Source organism: Cuculus canorus, chromosome 26, assembly GCF_017976375.1.
Source record: "Cuculus canorus isolate bCucCan1 chromosome 26, bCucCan1.pri, whole genome shotgun sequence".
NCBI lineage: Eukaryota > Metazoa > Chordata > Aves > Cuculiformes > Cuculidae > Cuculus > Cuculus canorus.
Window position 1 is genome coordinate 5,808,333 of NC_071426.1, and position 19,171 is coordinate 5,827,503.

General features: G+C 44.3%; 1 protein-coding gene across 4 annotated transcripts in view; it reads right to left on the reverse strand.

Moving 5' to 3' along the window:
• Positions 1-19,171, reverse strand: part of SLC23A2 (solute carrier family 23 member 2) — a 62,444-nt gene that overhangs the window by 5,020 nt on the left and 38,253 nt on the right. For all 4 annotated transcript variants that reach the window (XM_054088819.1, XM_054088821.1, XM_054088820.1 and 1 more), the window contains 10 exons: positions 15,572-15,660; positions 14,081-14,151; positions 12,761-12,942; positions 8,669-8,789; positions 7,816-7,972; positions 6,124-6,271; positions 5,454-5,559; positions 2,622-2,751; positions 2,350-2,487; positions 1,202-1,297 (listed from right to left, as the gene is read on the reverse strand). In XM_054088819.1, the coding sequence (XP_053944794.1) occupies positions 1,202-1,297; positions 2,350-2,487; positions 2,622-2,751; positions 5,454-5,559; positions 6,124-6,271; positions 7,816-7,972; positions 8,669-8,789; positions 12,761-12,942; positions 14,081-14,151; positions 15,572-15,660 (1,238 nt within the window). The remainder of the gene's footprint in view (positions 1-1,201; positions 1,298-2,349; positions 2,488-2,621; positions 2,752-5,453; positions 5,560-6,123; positions 6,272-7,815; positions 7,973-8,668; positions 8,790-12,760; positions 12,943-14,080; positions 14,152-15,571; positions 15,661-19,171) is intronic.

Consider the following 19,171-nt stretch of genomic DNA (forward strand, 5'->3'; position numbering starts at 1 on the left):
AATATACAAGAGTATCGTTATGCCAATGCACACACAGAGCAGAGGTTAAGAGAAGAAAGAAAACTCCCGGCCTCAGAACTGTTCAGCAAAGCACTGGAAGATCTTCCAGACTCCTCAAAGAGGCAGGAAGAGGAAAAGAAAATGTTCACTGGAACTGGCTGTTTTCTGATTTATTTTGTAACTGGAAGTTGAGGCAAATTTTTCACAAAAAATGTATGTGAGCAGGTTTGGATCTTAAAACACTTTTACTGTGTCTCCTGAAGACGGCTGTTGTGGTTTGACTTCTATCAGTTATTTTATATGTTTAATAGGGTGGAGACCTTCAACCTGAAAGAGATTGTTGTGGTTTGAGTTAAATTAGAGTCAGTTTTGTGACTCTAACTCATCTACGTATCTTAATTCTCTCAAAGTTAACTGCGTGTTTTTCCCAGCGACCACTCAGGGCACTCGGATGCACAAACGCCAGTGCTTATTCTTATTCCTATGGAAACCAAGGCCATCCTCAAGCTGGAGAAACAGAGATGCACATGCAAGTAGGAGTGGGACAGGAGAGGTGACCCCAAACCGACCAAAAGAGGATTCCATCCCATACACGTCACACTCAGGATAAACTTGAGGGATCACGAGGATCTCAGCCCTCTTCCACGATGGCTGACATCCAGCAAGGACCTTGTCTGTCTGTTGCTCCTGATCCCGGATCCATGCATGCCTGATTCCAGTCCCTGAGCCCAGCTCCCTCCCAGCCACGGACCCATTCCCTCGTTTCTGGGTTCAGCACCTGTAGCGATGTACAGTCATTGAGGGGTGGGGGCGTGAGCTCATACAGTTATATATATTTTATTACTTTCTCATTATTTTCATCATTATTATTATTTCCCTAAAGCCGTAGTTTTAGTTTCCAACCTGCAAGTCTTTTCCCTCTCATTTTCCTTTCTCTAGGGGTGGGGGAGAAGGGAATTGAGATCCAACCACACAGTTTTTGCTGCTGCAATTAGCCAGGTCAGGGCTAAACTGTGACAAATTCAAAGCGATCTCAAGGGAACTGAGGCACGCAAGGTGCTAAGCAGTCTGCTCCTACTGTTAGAGAAGTCACCAGCAGAAGCAGCAATCTCTGTTCATCTCCTGCCTCCGTGAAACACTGTGCTCTCTTCACTCAGAAAGACAGTTAGGATTTCACATCAAATACGAGTTTGCATCTGACCTGGAATGGTATTATCCAAAATGAACGCAACGCAGCCCCCGACAAACATGGCTGTGGTGAGAAGAACGTTCAGCACTTGATCGATGCCCGCTATTCCTAGAAGATCAGGGAAACAAATATTTAGAATTCGAATTCTTATTGTCACATACACATCCTACTGATTTACAGCCAGGTAACCAGGAAAACTCTTACAGAGTTCACTGAGGAATTTGTTCAAATAGGACCACATGGGAATAAATGCAGAACCTTCAGCTAAAGCATTACACAGTGGGGACCCCTTCTTTCCCAAAAAGGAGCTCCCTGAATGTCCAGGTGCTTACAAAAATGACGTGAACTGCCATTTTAGTTTCTACTGCAGACACAACTGATTAAAATAAAAGCAGAAACGTTCATAATGTAAAATCACACGGACTGAAATAATCCCTTTCACAAACCTTTACTTCTTAAACAGGCCAGACTTCCTCGCACCAATTCAGAAAGGAACACTGTATTAATGTATCATCCCTGAACTCTGTTGGAATGATCTGCTTTTCTGAACAACTTTAGGGTAGGTACACTCTTAAACCTGGTTCGGAAGAGACAGCTATCAAAAGTGAGTTAACCTCCCCTTTAAAAACACTTCCATCCAAACCCCAACCAAAGCAGTTCAGGATTCCTGCAGAGACCCTTCTGATGACACCCACTGCCACGGCCACCGCTGAGAAGAGTATCGAAACAGAAAAATTCCATGGATTCACCAACGCTAGAACCTGGCTTGCCATCTGAAATGAGTTTCTTCCAATACCCATTCAGAACACATGACCACAGTTCTGAAACAAATTTCCAGCTTCCAAGCTCTGCTTTGGTATTTACTTTTATTCTTTTAACTTCACTTACGACTCAGATTCACCCTTTTAGTCTTCCTTCCAGCCCGAAAGGCAATCATCTCCTTCCACTGCTCTATGATCGTGCTCAGAGAAAGAGGCACAAATTCAGATGTCTCCCACTGCAATATTCCATTCAACATCTCAATTAATTCTCCTCCTTCTTATCGACAGCTTTTACTATTTCCATAATACTTTGGTTTTTTCCTGTTTACCCCTTGTATGTGCTTTGCATATGGGTAAAAGGTAAAACTACACTTCATGTTAACGAGCGGAAACACGTACCAGTGACCAGTGGATTTTGTTTGAGATAGCTTGGAAGGACGAGTCCAAAGAAAATGGAAAATCCAAGTACAAACAGGTTACGGGAAGAATTTAAATCAATGAACTGGAGGTTAGACAGACCCACGGCTGTAATCATCCCTAAAGAGAAAAATAAACCAAGTCTCAGCTTCTGCATAGCCTTTTTCTTCAAAAAAAAGAGCAACACAGATGTAAACACAGCACCGGGGTAAAAGGATAGAGCCACGGTACGGAGAGGAACAAAACCATGTTACCAAAGAGCGTGCAGAAGAGGGCACCAAGCACCGGGTCCGGCAGCGATGCAAAGAGAGCGCTGAACTTGCCGACCATCCCAAGCAAGAGCATGAAGGCCGCCCCATACTGAATAACCCTGCGGCTTCCAACCTGCAGGAGAACAAAAAGGAGAGGGCAGTGGGAAACATCTGCACTCAGTCCGACTTCAAACTTTCCATTTTACTTTACTCTTTTGCACTTAAAATTTCTTTTCAAGCTCCCGTGCTTATTTTCTGTGGTGCTAAAACCCAGGCTGCAGAGCCTTTGCGTGTCTTGGAAGGCTCAGCTGTAACGTGGCTACACTCCAATTCGACCGTAACTCCATTTGATTTTGTTTTCGTTAACATCTTTAAAGCCATCTGTAACAGTTATTGCCACAATAACCATGGAATGTTATTCTACAATGAAGAAATCAACCATAAGTGGGAGCAACGGCATAAGGATCCACTGTAATGCAAACAAATCCGTGTGTCCTTTTCAATAGGAACAGAGGCGTTAATTACCTGCCCGGCAGTGCGCTTGGAGGAGACGCATGTTTTCTAGCCAAGTGATTTTATAACATCCCTCTTTAAGATCAGAATTCACTTCGTATGAATCCTGTCTGGGCTAATACTGCAAAACCAAGCACCCGCACTTCCTTCCCATGATTAGTTCAAGCATTCAGACTTTGGCACAGTATTTCTGTCATTGTATTGCAGCGGGAGTTGATGAACCTGGATGTTCAATAGTTTAATCATGTTATACTTGCAGAAAAGGTGCACCAGGGACAAAAAAACCTCTGTTACAGTGGCAAGGTGATTTCCAGCAAAGGTAGATCTCCTGTTACAGAGTATCAAGCTTCAAAGAGAAGTAGATATTAATTTGCTAAACACGCATGACTCAGTGAAATAAGAACAAAAGGGACAGTAGGTGCATTTAGGGTACAAGTGCTTCTTTCCCCCATGTTCTTCACTGCTGTCAGTGCAGAAGGGTTCACCTACAGAGAGGGGCCAGGCCAGGAAACCAGATGCTCCCTAGAAAACCAACAGAAGTTAGCTTGCCCCTTTTGTGCAGAGATATTAATTTCCTTATGAGTACACCTATCTCGCTCAGTACTTATCTTCACTCATACATATGCCTGAAGTGATTATTTTGGAGGGCAGACACGGTGCCTCATAACTTACTGGAGCCTTCAATTCATCACCACCATGACGGTATATGCTGCCAACACCTTCGCCCCAACTAATCCGACTTAACTGATTCTCCCCTCACCAAACAACTGCTCACAGATTTTGCAGTGCTTACATCCAGTTGAAGCCTCAAATTTAAATTCTAACTATAATGATATTGATTTCAAGAAGGTAAATGCCTTTTCCGATGCTGCGCTGGTATAACAAGACCCTCAGGATTACAGAGTCCTTGCTTGTAAGCACTAAAGATTTCTGAAATAAACAGCAATGTATCTACATGCCAAAGATCTGTATTGATACAAATTGCAGTTGGATTTTTAAGAATGAGTACGCAGACAGGAAAACAACACAAGGCACTGGAGCACAGCCACTCGGCTGTGCCATCCTGGGTAAGGCACAACCATTCTTCCATCACGCGTTCCAAGCAGACCAAACTGTAGTCACCGCTGTTCCCTGACAGCTGCCAGTTTAACACACTTTTTCTGCTGTTCCAAAGCAAACTGTACACTCCTTTCTGCTGACTGTTAATAAAAAAAGCATTGTTAATTCACATCAAGCCCTGTGAAGTATCAACAGAAAGGGAACAGAACAGAATAGACCTTCCTTTAAGGATTTTTCTAATCAAGATTTCTTTTAGGAAATTTCCATCAGGAACTGAATGAGGACTCGTAGCGACAGCAGGTGGTGCTGTCAGTGTTTATATTCCACCCTGAACCCAAACAGAATCATCCTTTGTGTAGAAAAAAATGGCTGAAGACAAATTCATCCTCTATGCTGGATGCAGTCAGAGGATGCGTTACTGGTAGTGGAGAGCAGACATTTTCTATCTTGTACTCATAAAGGAGATTTACAGCTTCCAAGCAAAATACACAGCAAGATGTTGCTATTTCTTATCTGTTGATATTTCTAATCAAGGTTAAATTAACAGTATCAAACAGATCTATCTGCAGTCCAAGGTCTCCTGGTTCAGCAAGGCATTCCAGCACACATCCAGTTCCACACGTGAACAAAGGAATTCCTCAGGTGCTTATATACTTTGATGAGTAACATTCCCAATCCCCTAAGAGCGCTCAGTGCCTTAAACGCCTGTCATGATGGAAACAAATATTTAGGGTACCTGTGACTTGGAAGTTGCCTTGGCAGCAGCTCTCGTCGCAGGCTTGTCAGCATAATGTCCTAGCGCAGACGTAGATAAAACCCAAGGACCTCAGGCTGTATTTCATTGTGTGTTCAAGTGAAACATTAAAAAGTCAGTTCCCTAGCGATGCTTTCAGAGCCAAGACATCCAGGAAAGTATCAGTTTCTACACAGTTCAGCGTTAATGCCTCAGCTCCAAACACTCCAGAGCCATGGAACGCCTTCTTGGTTTTCAAAGAGAGAGCTTATTTGGCACCAGCTGCTTTATCGAGGCTTTACATCGAATAAAAATAAGATTTTTGAGGTCCTGATCTAGAATGCTTTTCCATCAGACAATGGTACAGACAAGTTAGGGAAATTCAGAATGCTGGGTGAAGTTTATCTGCACGAAGCACTAAGTAGCATGGTTTCCTGGAAGAGGATCGCGCTGTGAAACATGGAATGACACAAGCCACCCACCAGAGATCAAATACTCCAGTCAGTGAGCCATCAAGGCAAAGCACCTACCTTTGTGATGCCCAAGACACCAATGTTGGGGCTGGAAGAAGTGGACCCATTCCCTGTCCCAAACACTCCATCCAGAACACAGGAGAGACCCTCAATAAAAATCCCTCTGTAAATCACGAACAGAAAAAGCAAACAAACTTGTATTAGCACTGACTTGCTAACAGTGTTTTATGTCTGCCTGCGACTTGGGGGCCTGTGAAGTCATCTGTCCCACATGAATTATTATGATTCATGTTTCAAGCTCCAACACACTTACAAAACCAACCCGAGTTCCGTTTTCTGTCTCAGACACCCACTCTTAAACTGAGGGAATTACACAGCAATTCAAGTCACACTTAGCACTGTTCTTTGTTTCTAAATTTGCATTTCAGGTGGCTTTGAGCAGCTATCCTGATTCCAGTACTGATTCACAGCTCTGTCCCTACAGAACCTGTACTTTTATTAACTTCCAGGAACTCCAGCAGGAACAGGACTAGGTTTCCAATGCTACATTTGCAACAAAACAATTCAAAGTGACAATTGCAGTTTGTATTCCAGATCCTCAGTGCTCGTGTTTGACTAACTGAATGATTAAAGACAGAACATGCTCCTGTCTTATCACAAGGAAAAAATGAAAAATAGTAAAAAAAGCAGCTTAAGACACTGACAAATATTTCTTTTTTTGCCATACCTGTTTATTGCATGAATAGGTGGAGGAGGAGCGCAAGACAACCTGGCGCAGGCATAGTAATCCCCTATGGACTCAATAATGCTTGCAACAACTGCGCTAAGCATTCCTATAACTCCAGCGGCTGAAATTGTTGGCAGTCCCCACTGAACTGTGAAGAAAAGAAAACTGAACTCTCTCGTGCCACAGAAAACAATTCAGATATCAAAACACAGAGCAATTTATTCATCGTTAATGGAATCAACAAACTCCCTTCACAGTAACACAGTCTGGCAAGTTCAAGTAGATGAAAGGAGCAAAGGAAAAACCGCCTCGCCAACTGCTTTGATCATGCTTGGAAAGAACCCAAAAGCCCCGAAACACACCAAAAAAATTCCTCCTGTTCAGAAGGAAGGTATGTGAACTACTGCTTGTGAAAACCAATTCTGGTCAGTGAGGCGAATGCCACTTAATTATTATTGCTTTGAAAACTCAGTCTTAGGTTACAAGTTTAGTCTGGCCAACCATCAGCTAAGTTCACTGCACCTCCCAGTTCCAAACTTTTGTAAAACAGAAAATAAGATTCATTTACGCCTGCAGAAAAGCTTGGCAGGCTTTCCACAGCAATGCCTTGATGCTTTTATCTCTTTGAAATAGATGAGGTCTAGCAACAAAAGGAACTTTAAGTCACACAAACAGTGAAGGATCAAGGCTTCACAAACACAAATGGTCTAATCAAGGTGGGGATGGTTTCCGCCTCTACTTTCCCAAAAGCTTCCATTATACATCTTGCAAGCGTTGCTTTAGAACTAATCAGAACCAAAGAGCATGGAAATCCACAAGGAAGCTGCCTCATTGAGTTCAGTGGTATTCCTCGTTCGGTTCCTGCAGAACATCGTTCTGTTATTGCCTCCTTAATTTCTGGGCAGCACCAGGGTGACCCAGTTGTGCCACACGCTCTCATGCCACAAGCAACAGCCCTTAGCAGCTTTAAGCTTAGAGGTGGCCCCGGAAAAACACAAACATCCAAGATGTTGTCTAAAGTGTGTTGCATTCTCTTGTAAATATTTTTTTGTCCCTTGATAAGCACTGACCGGCACTCTCCAGCTCACCCATCGGACCAGTTCCAAAGAACGGGAGTGTTTAGGGCAAGGAAGTGTGTTAAGCTGGAATAGACTCCACACACTACTGATTTGTTAGATAACGAGAATCAATGACTTCAGTAGCTCTACAGGAATTATAATAACCGATCCTTATTAGCCTATAACATTAACAGAAGCTGATCACAATATCAGCAATTACAGATAAATAAACTATTCCCTGAAAATCCATGTTACGTACCCAGTCACACACTGTTATTAGAAGTCAAGAGTTACCTAGATAAACCCTTCAACTGCCTTCTGAATTCAAGCTTCAGAGACTTGGGTCTTTCTTAGGTGAGACATTAAGGTATGAAATTACAGGCTGGGAGGAGAATGGATTGAGAACAGCCCTGAAGAGATGGATTTTGGGGTGCTGGGGCGTTAGAAACTCGAGCTGGCAACTGTGTGCTTGCAGTCCAGAAAACCAACCACATCCTGAGCTGCATCCAAAGCAGTGGGACCAGCGGGGCAAGAGAGAGGATTCTGCCCTTCTGCTCTGCTCAACAGGAGCAATAGGAATGATGCTCACAAGCTGGTTATTAGGAAATCGGCCCTTAAATCCAGACTCACTTACAAGGATAGGGAACCTTGAACCACGGAGCTACCAACAGCACTCCTCGTCGGGCGTCTGTGCGAGCGTAGAAGCCGTACTTTGAACTGTCAGGGGGAAAGACGTCTGTCACAGTGAAGATGAAGCAAAGCAACCATGACACCAAAATAGCTAAGATAATCTGTGAAAGAGGAGAGAAAAAAGTTGTTTAAAGTAACCTATCACTGGCAATATTCATCAAGAGCAAAGAGCACCTATTGCACACATAACTGCCTTGATCTTAAGGGATATTTTAAGTCTGAACAAGCAGTAAATCCTGTAACAGATCCATCAGGCGTTTCTCCCAGCCCCTAACAAAGGTGCTGTTACAAAAGCTTTAGAACACGAGTGAGCAATTCTCTCCCCTAACAAATGGGAAAGTTTCCAAATGGGCACCTACACAAATGAGAGAATTAGTCTCAGTTTTACCAGAGAAATAAAAGGAAGCCTTTCGCAGAGGGGAATGGAGAACTGCTTTCATAAAATGAGAAGATAATGATCTTGCCATCCCTTTTGGGGAAGCTCAGTGTAAGCTTTCATTTTATGCATAAACACACCTTCCTCTCTCCCTCCCCACCTCCCTCCATGACCCCAACTCTTGGTTGGAGATGGACTGCAGAACAGGATCAGGGAGGACTACAATATGAGACACTTTCCTGCGGCAAATGAGCCAGTTAGTTAAGTTTCCTATAAAGCCGTTTAAAATGTTGATCTCACCTTCGTGCTCCATTGTATCATGAAGAAAAACAACAACAACAACAAAAAAACATTAAAAAATCCCCAAAACACAAATAAGGGGTTTTTTTTTGCCAATAGAAGAACAAGTTCAACTACTCACAGGGAACATCTTGAAGAGCTGCAGTCTGTACGCTGTCCATCCTTTCTTGGACTTGTAAATGGGGAGGGGAAACTTGACATTTCTGGCATACTGGGAAAACAACAACACTAGAAAAATAGTCCTGAGAAAAAAAAGGAGGAAGGTGGGACAAGAGAGACACATCATTAGCACCACTGTGATAAAAACCCTCCTTGGCACAAACCTGCTCAGGCTCTGCAGACAGAAACATAAATGTACATTTTAAATTTAGCAAAAGACAATGCATCGTAAGACAATATCTTTTAAACAAATTATTAGAGGAGCTGGCAACGTGTGCTCACAGCCCAGAAGGCCAATCATATCCTGGGCTGCATCAAAAGCAGTGTGGCCAGCAGGACAAGGGAGAGGATTCTGCTCTTCCACTCCTCTCTTGTGACTCCACATGGAGTCCTGTGTCCAGTTCTGGAATCCCCAACATAAGGACATGGAACTGTTGGAGCAAGCCCAGAGGAGGCCAAGAAGATGATCCTCTGCTGAGGACAGGCTGAGTGAGTTTGGGTTGTTCAGCCTGGAGAAGAGAAGGCTCTGGGGAGACCTTCAAGCAGCTTCCAGTATTGAAAGGGGCTCCAGGAAAGCTGGGGAGGTACTTTTTACAAAGGCATGGAGTGACAGGACGAGGGGGAATGGCTTTAGATTGGAAAGGGGAAGATTTAGATAAGACATTAAGAAGAAATTCTTCATGATGAAGGTGGTGAGGCCCTGGCCCAGGTTCAGCGCACCCAGAGCAGTGGTGGCTGCCCCATCCCTGGAGATGTTCAGTGGGGCTTTAAGCAACCTGATCCAGTGGGAGGTGTCCCTGCCCATGGCAGGGGGTGGAACTGGATGGGCTTTGAGGTCCCTTCCAACCCAAACCACTCTGTCATTCTGTGATTATTGCATGAAAGCCAAACCAACACAAATTGCGTTCTAAAGTGCTGCAAAACCAGCCAGCAGCAAAGAGGTGAATGGAAGCAGGAAAACGAATCAGACCGATGGAAGATCTTCAGAGCTGAGCAGCCCTTAGCACAGAGCTACGCTGCGCTGCTTGCTCCGACTGAAACTCTGCCTGTGTGCCGAGGTCTGCTCTGCACCTGAAGCACAAAGGCTGCTGTTGGCAAACGGGGAGAACCAGGCAAACTGGAGGCTGGCACAGCACACTTTTTATATTTCAAAGTTAGTATAAAACTCCAAACACTTGAAAAGTTCCTGTCAGGGGAAATTCTTTGTTCAATTCTTAAGAACCTCTATTTTTTTCGTATATGCACCTATGCTGTGCATCAAGCAGAACAGAGCCCCCTCAAACCTCTGAGATCCCTTTCAACTGCAGCTCACCAGTAACACAGTTTATTACAATTTTTAAATCCTCAAGTATTACGCGCTTTCCCTCCTTGTCAAAACTAAGCTCCTCCAGATGTTAAAAATTAATTCAACTCTACAGCTAAAATAAATATCCACTACAGTGAAAACTAAAAAGCCAGGGCAGGTTGCTCAGTCCTGAAGCAGCCGAACCCAGCGCTGCTGTCAGAAAGCTGCACGAAGAGTCAAGCATCTGAAGCAAAGCTTTTCTGAAATTTGAGATTATGTTTTTATCAGCTGACTTATAAAAAGAGGCAGATTTTAAGCCTCTTTCCCTTTTCTGTCCAAGCTCAGTTTCAGGCTATAAGAAACAAAACAGAGCTTTATTCTCGCTCCATCTCCAGGCACAGAGCTCTGCAGAAGAAGGGTGTCATTTACAGCCTTCACCCTCACTACACGCGAATGGCAAAGGCACCTTTTCCTTGCATCCAGGAAACATTCTGGCATCTTTCCCAAAGTCCATTAAGGGAAGATGGGCTCCACTCCCTACCAGCAGCTCCCCGGCCCTGCCAGCCGCAAGGACAGGGGCCTCTGTGTTCTGATTTATTTAGGAGAGAGTTGTAAATAATGTAATAATTGATATTACTGTAATTAGTGTTACACTGGCTGCACAGCTGCCGTTCTGTAAGTGCTACCAGATCTTTCCATGTCAATGCAACAGCCTCGTTCACCACACAAAAAGGCAAAGACAAATTCAGGAGTGATTTCCCTCTTTAAAAATCACAATGCAATGTGTTTCAATGATTAAATTATTTCAGCCCCGCACCTGCAGGACAGCAAGGTCAGAAAACTGTCTGGGAAATGGAAAGTCAGGTCAAACAGCACCTGTGTTTAATAGAGGGTAATGGCTCTTTCCAGGCGTTATTCTCCTGTGTGAGATAGCGCCACAGCATTTTTATCTCATCACAACAGCCAAGACAATTTCAAGGGCCCCATCCTGTAGGGATCAAGGTGCTGCTGAGAGGCTCTCCATGGCTACGGAGATCTTTTCAACGATCTTGTGTGCATTTTTGCATGGCAGGACCAGAAATGCTTACTGACTCGATAGTATTTCAGTACACAATGGGAGATTATGTGATTGAGAGCAGCTCTGCAGAGAAGGACTTGGGGGTGCTGGTCGATGAGAAGCTCGACACAAGCTGGCAAAGTGTGGTCGCAGCCCAAGGCCAACTGTGTCCTGGGCTGCATCCAAAGCAGCGTGGCCAGCAGGGCGAGGGAAAGGATTTTTGCCCCTCTGCTCCTCTCTTGTGAGACCTCATCTGGGGGATTGTGTCCAGTTCTGGAATCCTCAACGTAAGAAGGAGATGGAGCTGTTGGAACAGGTCCAGAGGAGGCTACAAAGATGATCCGAGGGCTGGAGCACCTCCCATACAAGGACAGGCTGAGAGAGTTGGAGTTGTTCAGCCTGGAGAAGAGAAGGCTCAGAGGAGACCTTATAACGACCTTCCAGCATCTGAAGGGGCTACAAAAAGCTGGGGAGGGACTGTTCATAAAGGCTTGTGGTGATAGAACAAGGGGGAACGGGTATAAACTGGAGAAGGGCAGATTTAGACTGGAGATAAGAAAGAATTTCTTCACTGTGAGAGTGGTGAGACACTGGCCCGGGTTGCCCAGGGAAGTTGTGACTGCCCCATCCCTGGAGGTGTTCAAGGCAGGGTTGGATGGGCCTTGGGCGGCCTGAGCTAGTGGGAGGTGTCCCTGCCTATGGCACGGGGCTGGAACTAGATGATCTTTAAGGTCCCTTCCAGCCCTAACTATTCTATGATTCTATTTAAATGCTGTCCCTTAAATGATTTTTTTCCACCTGTAAAATGTCACCTTTAATGACACGTTTCCCTGTCCTATTCACCAAAGGTCTGCTTGACCGATTTAACATTAGTCACGACTGGCACAGAATTTGTTTCACAGGACATTTGTCCTTTGGGTCAACTGCTTAACTTAACAGAGCTACAAAAATATCCACAATGCTAACATGCAAGATAAAAAGAGAATTAAACAGTCCTTTTAATCGTAAGCTGCACTTACAGAGTACTTTACACATTCAAAGTACTGCGCAAACAGATTAGTCAGATCAGGATCTGATCTCATCAAGTCATTCCTTCTGCTTCCAGCACTAGCACAAAGTTGGTCACTATACACTGAATGCAGCAACTGCTTCAGCCAGTTTCCTTCTACCTAAAATGTGGGTTCCATCCTTGTTTTCTGGTTATCCATAGCATGTCACAGGAGGGGTCTGTCTTCCCTTCATCTCATGTTTCTCAGTTATTCCCTTTCATATCCCTGATCTCAATTCTTCAATTTCCCTGGCATCAACACCTACAAAACCACACACATCATGGCCTGAAATTTACTCTAAAAGTCTTTTTATCTATCTACTAAACACAAATCTGTCCATTTATGCCTCATCAGCCGATGGCATTCACCGAAATACATGTGCTCTCTGCCATCATACAAATTTCTCTTGGCTATAGGCAAGCAAACCAGTAATAATGACAACTGGATCGCTACTACCAATGGCATTTGCTTACTTTTGGAGCTGACCCCATCCATACTCACTCATGCTCCAGCACATGCTGTTTCTCCACGCCAGGAGATCTGCAACACTACCTCTGGCAGCTGAGCAGACCCTGGCTTTTCCCTGGCACTCCAAAATTCCTGCATGATGAATTCCCAACTGTGATCCCCCAGCCTAAGCCAACAACCCCCAGGAGTACTTACAACATCGCGATACCCCAGTGTTTGCCTGCTCTTTCTCCAGCAGCTTGGAAACCGGAGAGACCGATGAGAGCCACAGTTGGTGTGATGGTCAAAGGTCCAATGTATCGGAGCAGCGCGCCAGGAAGGCCGAGCAAACCGATCACCACTTCTATCAAGGAGGACATGATGATAGCACCTTGGATCTGAACACACAAGAACGGGAAAGAGATAGTTCAGTCAAATCTCACAAGCAAACACAAAACTTTTATTTTTCTGCTCTGGATTACAAACTTCAGTTAAAAGAACTCAGTGACACAGAAGAACTCAGCAAACTTTTCGTCATAAAACAGCTCATTATGTTTAAGTGACTTAATGCTTAAGCATAACACTTATGGTTTTCTCCACAAAACTATTCCACAACAGACCAGTGGGCCAGTCTGGTAGTTGTGTGGATAGCACATCACACTGTCAGACAGGAGACCTGGGTTCCAGGCTAACCTTTAAGCTCTCAGATCGAACCGGCAAGGGTTGGTGGCGCCACGGAGGTGATGCTCCTAGCTCCTAGGGGCAGAGTGTGTGCTGCACTGTTCACAAGTGCTCCTTAGAAGCTGGTATAGAGCAGCGTTGTGGTCTCAGGAGACTGTCAGCCCTCTTGGCTGCAGGGCTCTTGGCAGGATGTAGCTATGGTTTGAACATGGGGAAGAGAGAGGGGTTGTTTTTAATTAAAAAAAAGTTTGCAGCCCAAAGCAACGGGATGGGAGATAAATTCCATGACACACGCTTTAATTTGGACTATGCTATCTACCACTGCTGTGACGCCTGGGCACAACCCTCAGCTGGGCTCTGCAGAGCATGCCGACGGTCAGACTGCAGTGCTGCGAGTGGAGAAGGAGTCGGACATGTTTCAGCAAGTCTCTTGGGAGAGTCTTACCGGAATAGTCTCCAACTTAAGACCCCTAGGGATGAGCAGATTTGCTAACTGCACATTTACCTTCACGGGACAGCCTACTGAGCAGTGGCAGCAGGCCAGGGGCCTGGCAGCAGCTCAACTGCTACCAGTGAGCACAAATCGCAAAGTCTTACAAGAAGAGCATTTGTCTCGCTTGTGCCTTTTACTGCACATCTTTTGGCATGTGGTAACTAACTCCTTGTCCTTGCTGTCCGGCCATGAACACGCTGAAAAGATGAAGGCTTTCATGAAATGAGCAGAGGGATATACTCAAATGAAAATCGCAGTGGGAGAAGGAATTACCAACTCAAAGACGAGAACACAGACATGGTTAAGTGAGAAACGGAACTGGAGTCAGACAGATTAACAGCTAAAGGTTGCGCTTACATTACCTCTCGTATTCTGGGGTACCAGATGTGCTCAGTGTGAAGCAGTTCTGTTGTTCCATTTGTAACTGTTACATCTTACAAAAAGAAGAAAGAAAACACATAGGTATTTATTCCTCAGCCACTTTGCCATTATCTAATGTAAAATGATCCTTAAGATGTGTCTGACAAATAAGCCTTGATTTACACAGAATAAAAGTTCTGCAATACTAAAATCAACTAATGACAAGCTTACGCTCTCCAGGAGACAACTGTTAATTCCACCCATTGCACCAGAGTGAGGAAAAATGATAACTTTCAGCAGAAAGGTCAATTAGGGATTTTTCTCGTGTTCCAATCAATGGATGAATGGAGAATTACTCAACCACACGCTAGGAATCAAGGACTCTAACGTCTGCTGTTCGCCAATTCAGGTCACTCACTGCGTGATGAACTGACCTGTGCTAACAGCCTCACCTGACACCGCGGAAGATTAAAAGGTTCAAGATGTAGGGAAGGCTCTTTTTGAAAAGCTGAGGTAGTGGAAAAGATTGCTTTGCCATCAAAGGTTATCAGACTGTATTTTCTTTCAACAAAGTGTGTCTGAGGACACTGGCACGTGCTGGCGTACAGAACCATCCCACAGAGCCAGCACTCCCAAAGCGCACCGCTCTTTGCCTCGGGCACACGGCCCCGTGTGCCGTTTCCCAGTGGCTAAACCTGACTCCACCAGTGAGAACATGTGAATGGGCAAAGCTAAGTTTTCTATAGAAAAAAAATCAGGAAAACTAATTAGATGGCTATAAGTGAATCAAACAGGTGTATAAACACAGACATAATATAAATATAAATTATTAGAGAATCAAACGCACCCCCAGGGAAGAACTTTAGCCAGAAACAAGCCTGCCGCCCTGCCCACAGCCCTATTCCAGGTACCCTCACCTATTGAAGAGAAATCGGCCCAAGCTGTTCCCACTTCAGTTTTCTAACCTAAAGCCCCCTATCCAACCAGTTTTACTGCACATTTTCACTCTAAGTAAGTCCAAAACCTTTTGCGATGATGAGCTGGCAAAAAATAAGTTAAAATGAACATCCGAATACTGTCAAAGCTTGCTCTGCAAAACCTGTCAGGTAAGAGTTAAACAGGTCAAAATACTGGCCCAGTATTGCCCAAACTCACTTAAAAGGACTCAACTGGACTTGCAATTTCTATATACTGGAAAAGAACATTTAAGGAACCCTTCTGCCTTTCTCTCCATGGTCAATAAAAGAATTGTTTTATGCTGCTAAGATTTCTTTTGTCAACTTTTTTTACACTTCCCCCCGAAACAGAATTCCACAAGGGCATTTTTAGGAAACTTTTTCCAAGGCACAAAGTTTTAACATTGTAAAAGGATAGAATTTTTCCTATTTCCTGCTCATTACTTGCAGTTTCCGTACCCGAAGGATTGGCAGTTGCACTGTACTTGATCTGGGTCATTCGTCACTTAAACCTGAACGAGCATAAAGGACAATTACCTGTAGTGTTACACTTCCACTTCTCCAGGGAGAGAATTGCTCGAGCAGGTGCTAAGAATGCAAAAGCACTCGCTTGAAACAAGGGTAACCTGGTGGAAAAGGAAAGGAGAGACACTGACATTCCTCGGTGTTACAGTACCGTGTCAGGATATCAGCTGCAGTTCAGTGGTAACTTATCCTCAAACCCATCCTTTACTGGGGGTTATTGCAAGAGTGAAATACGAGAATCTCTTATTGAAAAGAACAGACAGAAATACCAAGACTTCACACACCAAAGACCTAATAGACAGCACTACACGTGTGGAGTTATTAATACTGCGCCAGTCACAGATAATGACTGGATACCAGCACGCAGGTATCAGACACTGAAGGTTTTGACTCAGCAGCACAAGGATACAGACACATGTTTGCGTATAAACCCCTGCAGACTGCTGAACACGCAGCTCGTACCGTCCCACCACATTAGAAGCAGCTCTCTGATAGAGCAGGACACGGTCTGCGCACTCAGCACCTGATTCTGCATGACTTGAAGTACAGTCACTCACACATTCATCCTCAGGCGTACATGTAAATATCTGTTGGGGTGATAAGCGCTGATTAGATGTTCCAGGTGGCTGCCAACAATAAATACGAATGCTGCAAGAATTCCAAGACGACATTCTTAGCACTGGTGTTTACACTTCCCAAAAGGTTTAAAATTTGAAGAGCATCTACCAGCCCCAACAACGTATTTATTGACTCAGCTGTAGCTTGCATAACATCGCAAATATCCAGATGTTACCTAACTATAGAGAAGACGCACTTTGAACTGTTCTATAAATACCGTCATTAGTGGGTTGTAGTAATATTCTCTTTAACACCAGATCTCACGTTGCAATGCACTGAACGCTGAATTGCTCAGGCAGTTACCGTTCCGTGTTTATAGCTGTTCTACAGCTGCAATGACGAGCCTCCACACCAGTGCAAACACCAGCAAAGGAAAAGAAATGACTGTGGCAGATCCAGAAAAAAGATCAGAAGAGGCACAAAGAAGGAAAAAAGAAAAAGTTGTGTGGGGAAAAACCCTGTGGATGCTTAACACACATAAAAAAAAAAAAAAAAATCAAAGCAGCAGCATGTTACTAACAGCACCTGTGAAGCTCCCAGCCAGGAAGCCAGGACAGCTGAACGACCACTGGCAAGGAGTCTGGGTCACGAGCAATCTAAAAAGCTGACCCAGCTACCGTAAGCACTGAAAATTGCATTAGAAAGTCAAATTTCAACAAATACATGAGCCACCTGAGCACACCTCACGGGTGTGCAATTCCATTCTAACTTCCTTCAAGCAAACACCAGAGCTTTATCTTTGGTGAAGAAATGGTTGGTAGCTAAGAGTAAATGATTCACCTTATTTGTTAAGGGTCGTTAAGCAAACTGAGCAAGCTGGTGCCCATGGCAAAATACGCAATCCCTGTAACAAGCTATTACTCCTCTATCCCACCTACACAGAGCTCTGTCCCCCCAGTGATTCTGTAAACAGACATCACAAACACATTCCCCAGTGATGCAGTCAGGTTCCGAGGCTTTGGTCCAGACTGCCAGTTCTGCTGCACATGAGACATCCTGCAGACATCCCGCACAACAAGGTCCTGGCGTGAATCACATAGCTACCGCTCAACCCTTACCTCAGACAGTTAACCTGCAGTATTTACTAAAATGGACAGTAAGCCTCAAATTATTGGGATCACCTATTACTCAGAAACAGCCCCTTCTGCTCAGGCTCTTCCCGAAAAGGCAGCTGCAGCTTGGAACACAATTACAAAACACCCTTCCGATTGCCAAGCCAGGCGTTCGTTACTAGCTGAGTAGAGTACTACCCGCTTAGGACTGGGATATAATTTTAATTTCACATCTAAATTGTGGGGTTGCTCAGTTTTAGCACTGGCCTTTGTGAAGATGGAGCTTTTTATCCAGGTCAAGTCATCTGGAAATGTCTTCCATTACCTTAAGGTGTCACACAGATGTAAGAATGGTTGGACAGAGTAGCGATGGGCACAGCAACAAACTGACAAGGTTTAAGTGTATTAAAGCCGCATTTGGTTGTCTCAGCCAGCTGATGACTGAATCCTTGCTTATGTAACTTAATAAATAGCTTGAATTCCTAAAACGAGTATCGGCACCAAATTGACCACAACTCCTCCTCTCAACTGAGCTTTAAGGACCTTTAAGCCATGGAACCTGACCTTTTTAAAGTGTAGTGGCTTTATTTGCTAAAATACTTTGCAGCTGACAGACTTGCCAATAACTACTTTAAGGTCTCATGTAGAGAATGCCGCAGCTATATCCCATTCTCACCCTTACATAAAACCAGAATCACATGTTAAATAGTTATAGAACACTCAGCTGCGGAAATGTGCTCCTTACATGCAAGTTTACTTATTTGAAGACCCAAACACAACTGCCTCCAGCACACAAACATGTGCAAGTGGAAGCCACTGAACAGTACAAAGAAACCCCAGAAAGGGCAAAGGACGGATGATGCAGAAGGACCTGTGCGTTTCAAATAGATGCACACTGGTTTCTGTATGAGTCGCAAACCATTCTATGGCAAGCAGTAAAAAGAAAGAGCCCAAGATTAGTTAGGGAAAACCAGAAGATGACACACTTCAGTTGTATGAAGAGATACAAGCCTCAGGAAGCATAAAAACTAAGCTGCTTCTGGTAAGTTTGAGGCAGAAGAAGAAAGCTGGAAGAAGCACAGAAAAACCAAGGTCCCCTTTGAGTTCATCTACATCCACGACTCTGCACTTCTTACACAACTGGAAGATTTCATGCCAGTAAATCCAGGGAGGAGGCACTCTGTAGAGTACAGTAGAAGATCTCAGCCTCCAGTTCCTGCCGAGGCCAGCCTCCCAAATCCCTTTATCAAGCACAAGGGGAAAAAAAAATGGGAAAAAAATACATGGCTCCCATTAAGAAAGTGGTTCAAAGCACCACAGGGCAGCATTCCAGCCCCCTGCCTCCCTTTTGAGAGGTTCCTGACACGTTCTGGTCACAGTCGAGGCGAGCACGGAGCGCAGCGGGCAGGAAATGCCTGCAGGAACCCTCATCTACGAGAAAATACATCCGGGAAAGAAAATTTTCTCTTTCATTCAAGACAGCTTCCATTCTGCTGCTCTGTCATGGGAATGAACTTCTCATTCAAAACAGAGAGTGATTTTATAAGTTTAGAAAGATATAATAAAAAAAAAAAAAAGGGAAAGGTTTTTTCAATGGAAAGGAGAGGAAAGAGCTGACGAAGGCTAAACCAGCAACTGAAAGATACACTGGAAACTGTAGAGAGCCGGAACATTTTTAGATGAAAAGCCGCAAGCGATCTACCCTGGGCTTGTCTCCCGCACCCTACCGCGATAACTTCTCCACCCAAAGATTCTGTTTCTTAGATAAATCTTGAAAAATGGGGGGGTGCTCATTCATTTCTTACTGGAACACAGGATTGCAGCGCTCATTGTTCTTCAATTGAAAATGACCCACAAATCATTCCAGTATCCACATGAGGACACATTCCTAAAATATGCACTTTTCTTCTGGTTTTACTGATCACTCTCGGTTTATTCAAGA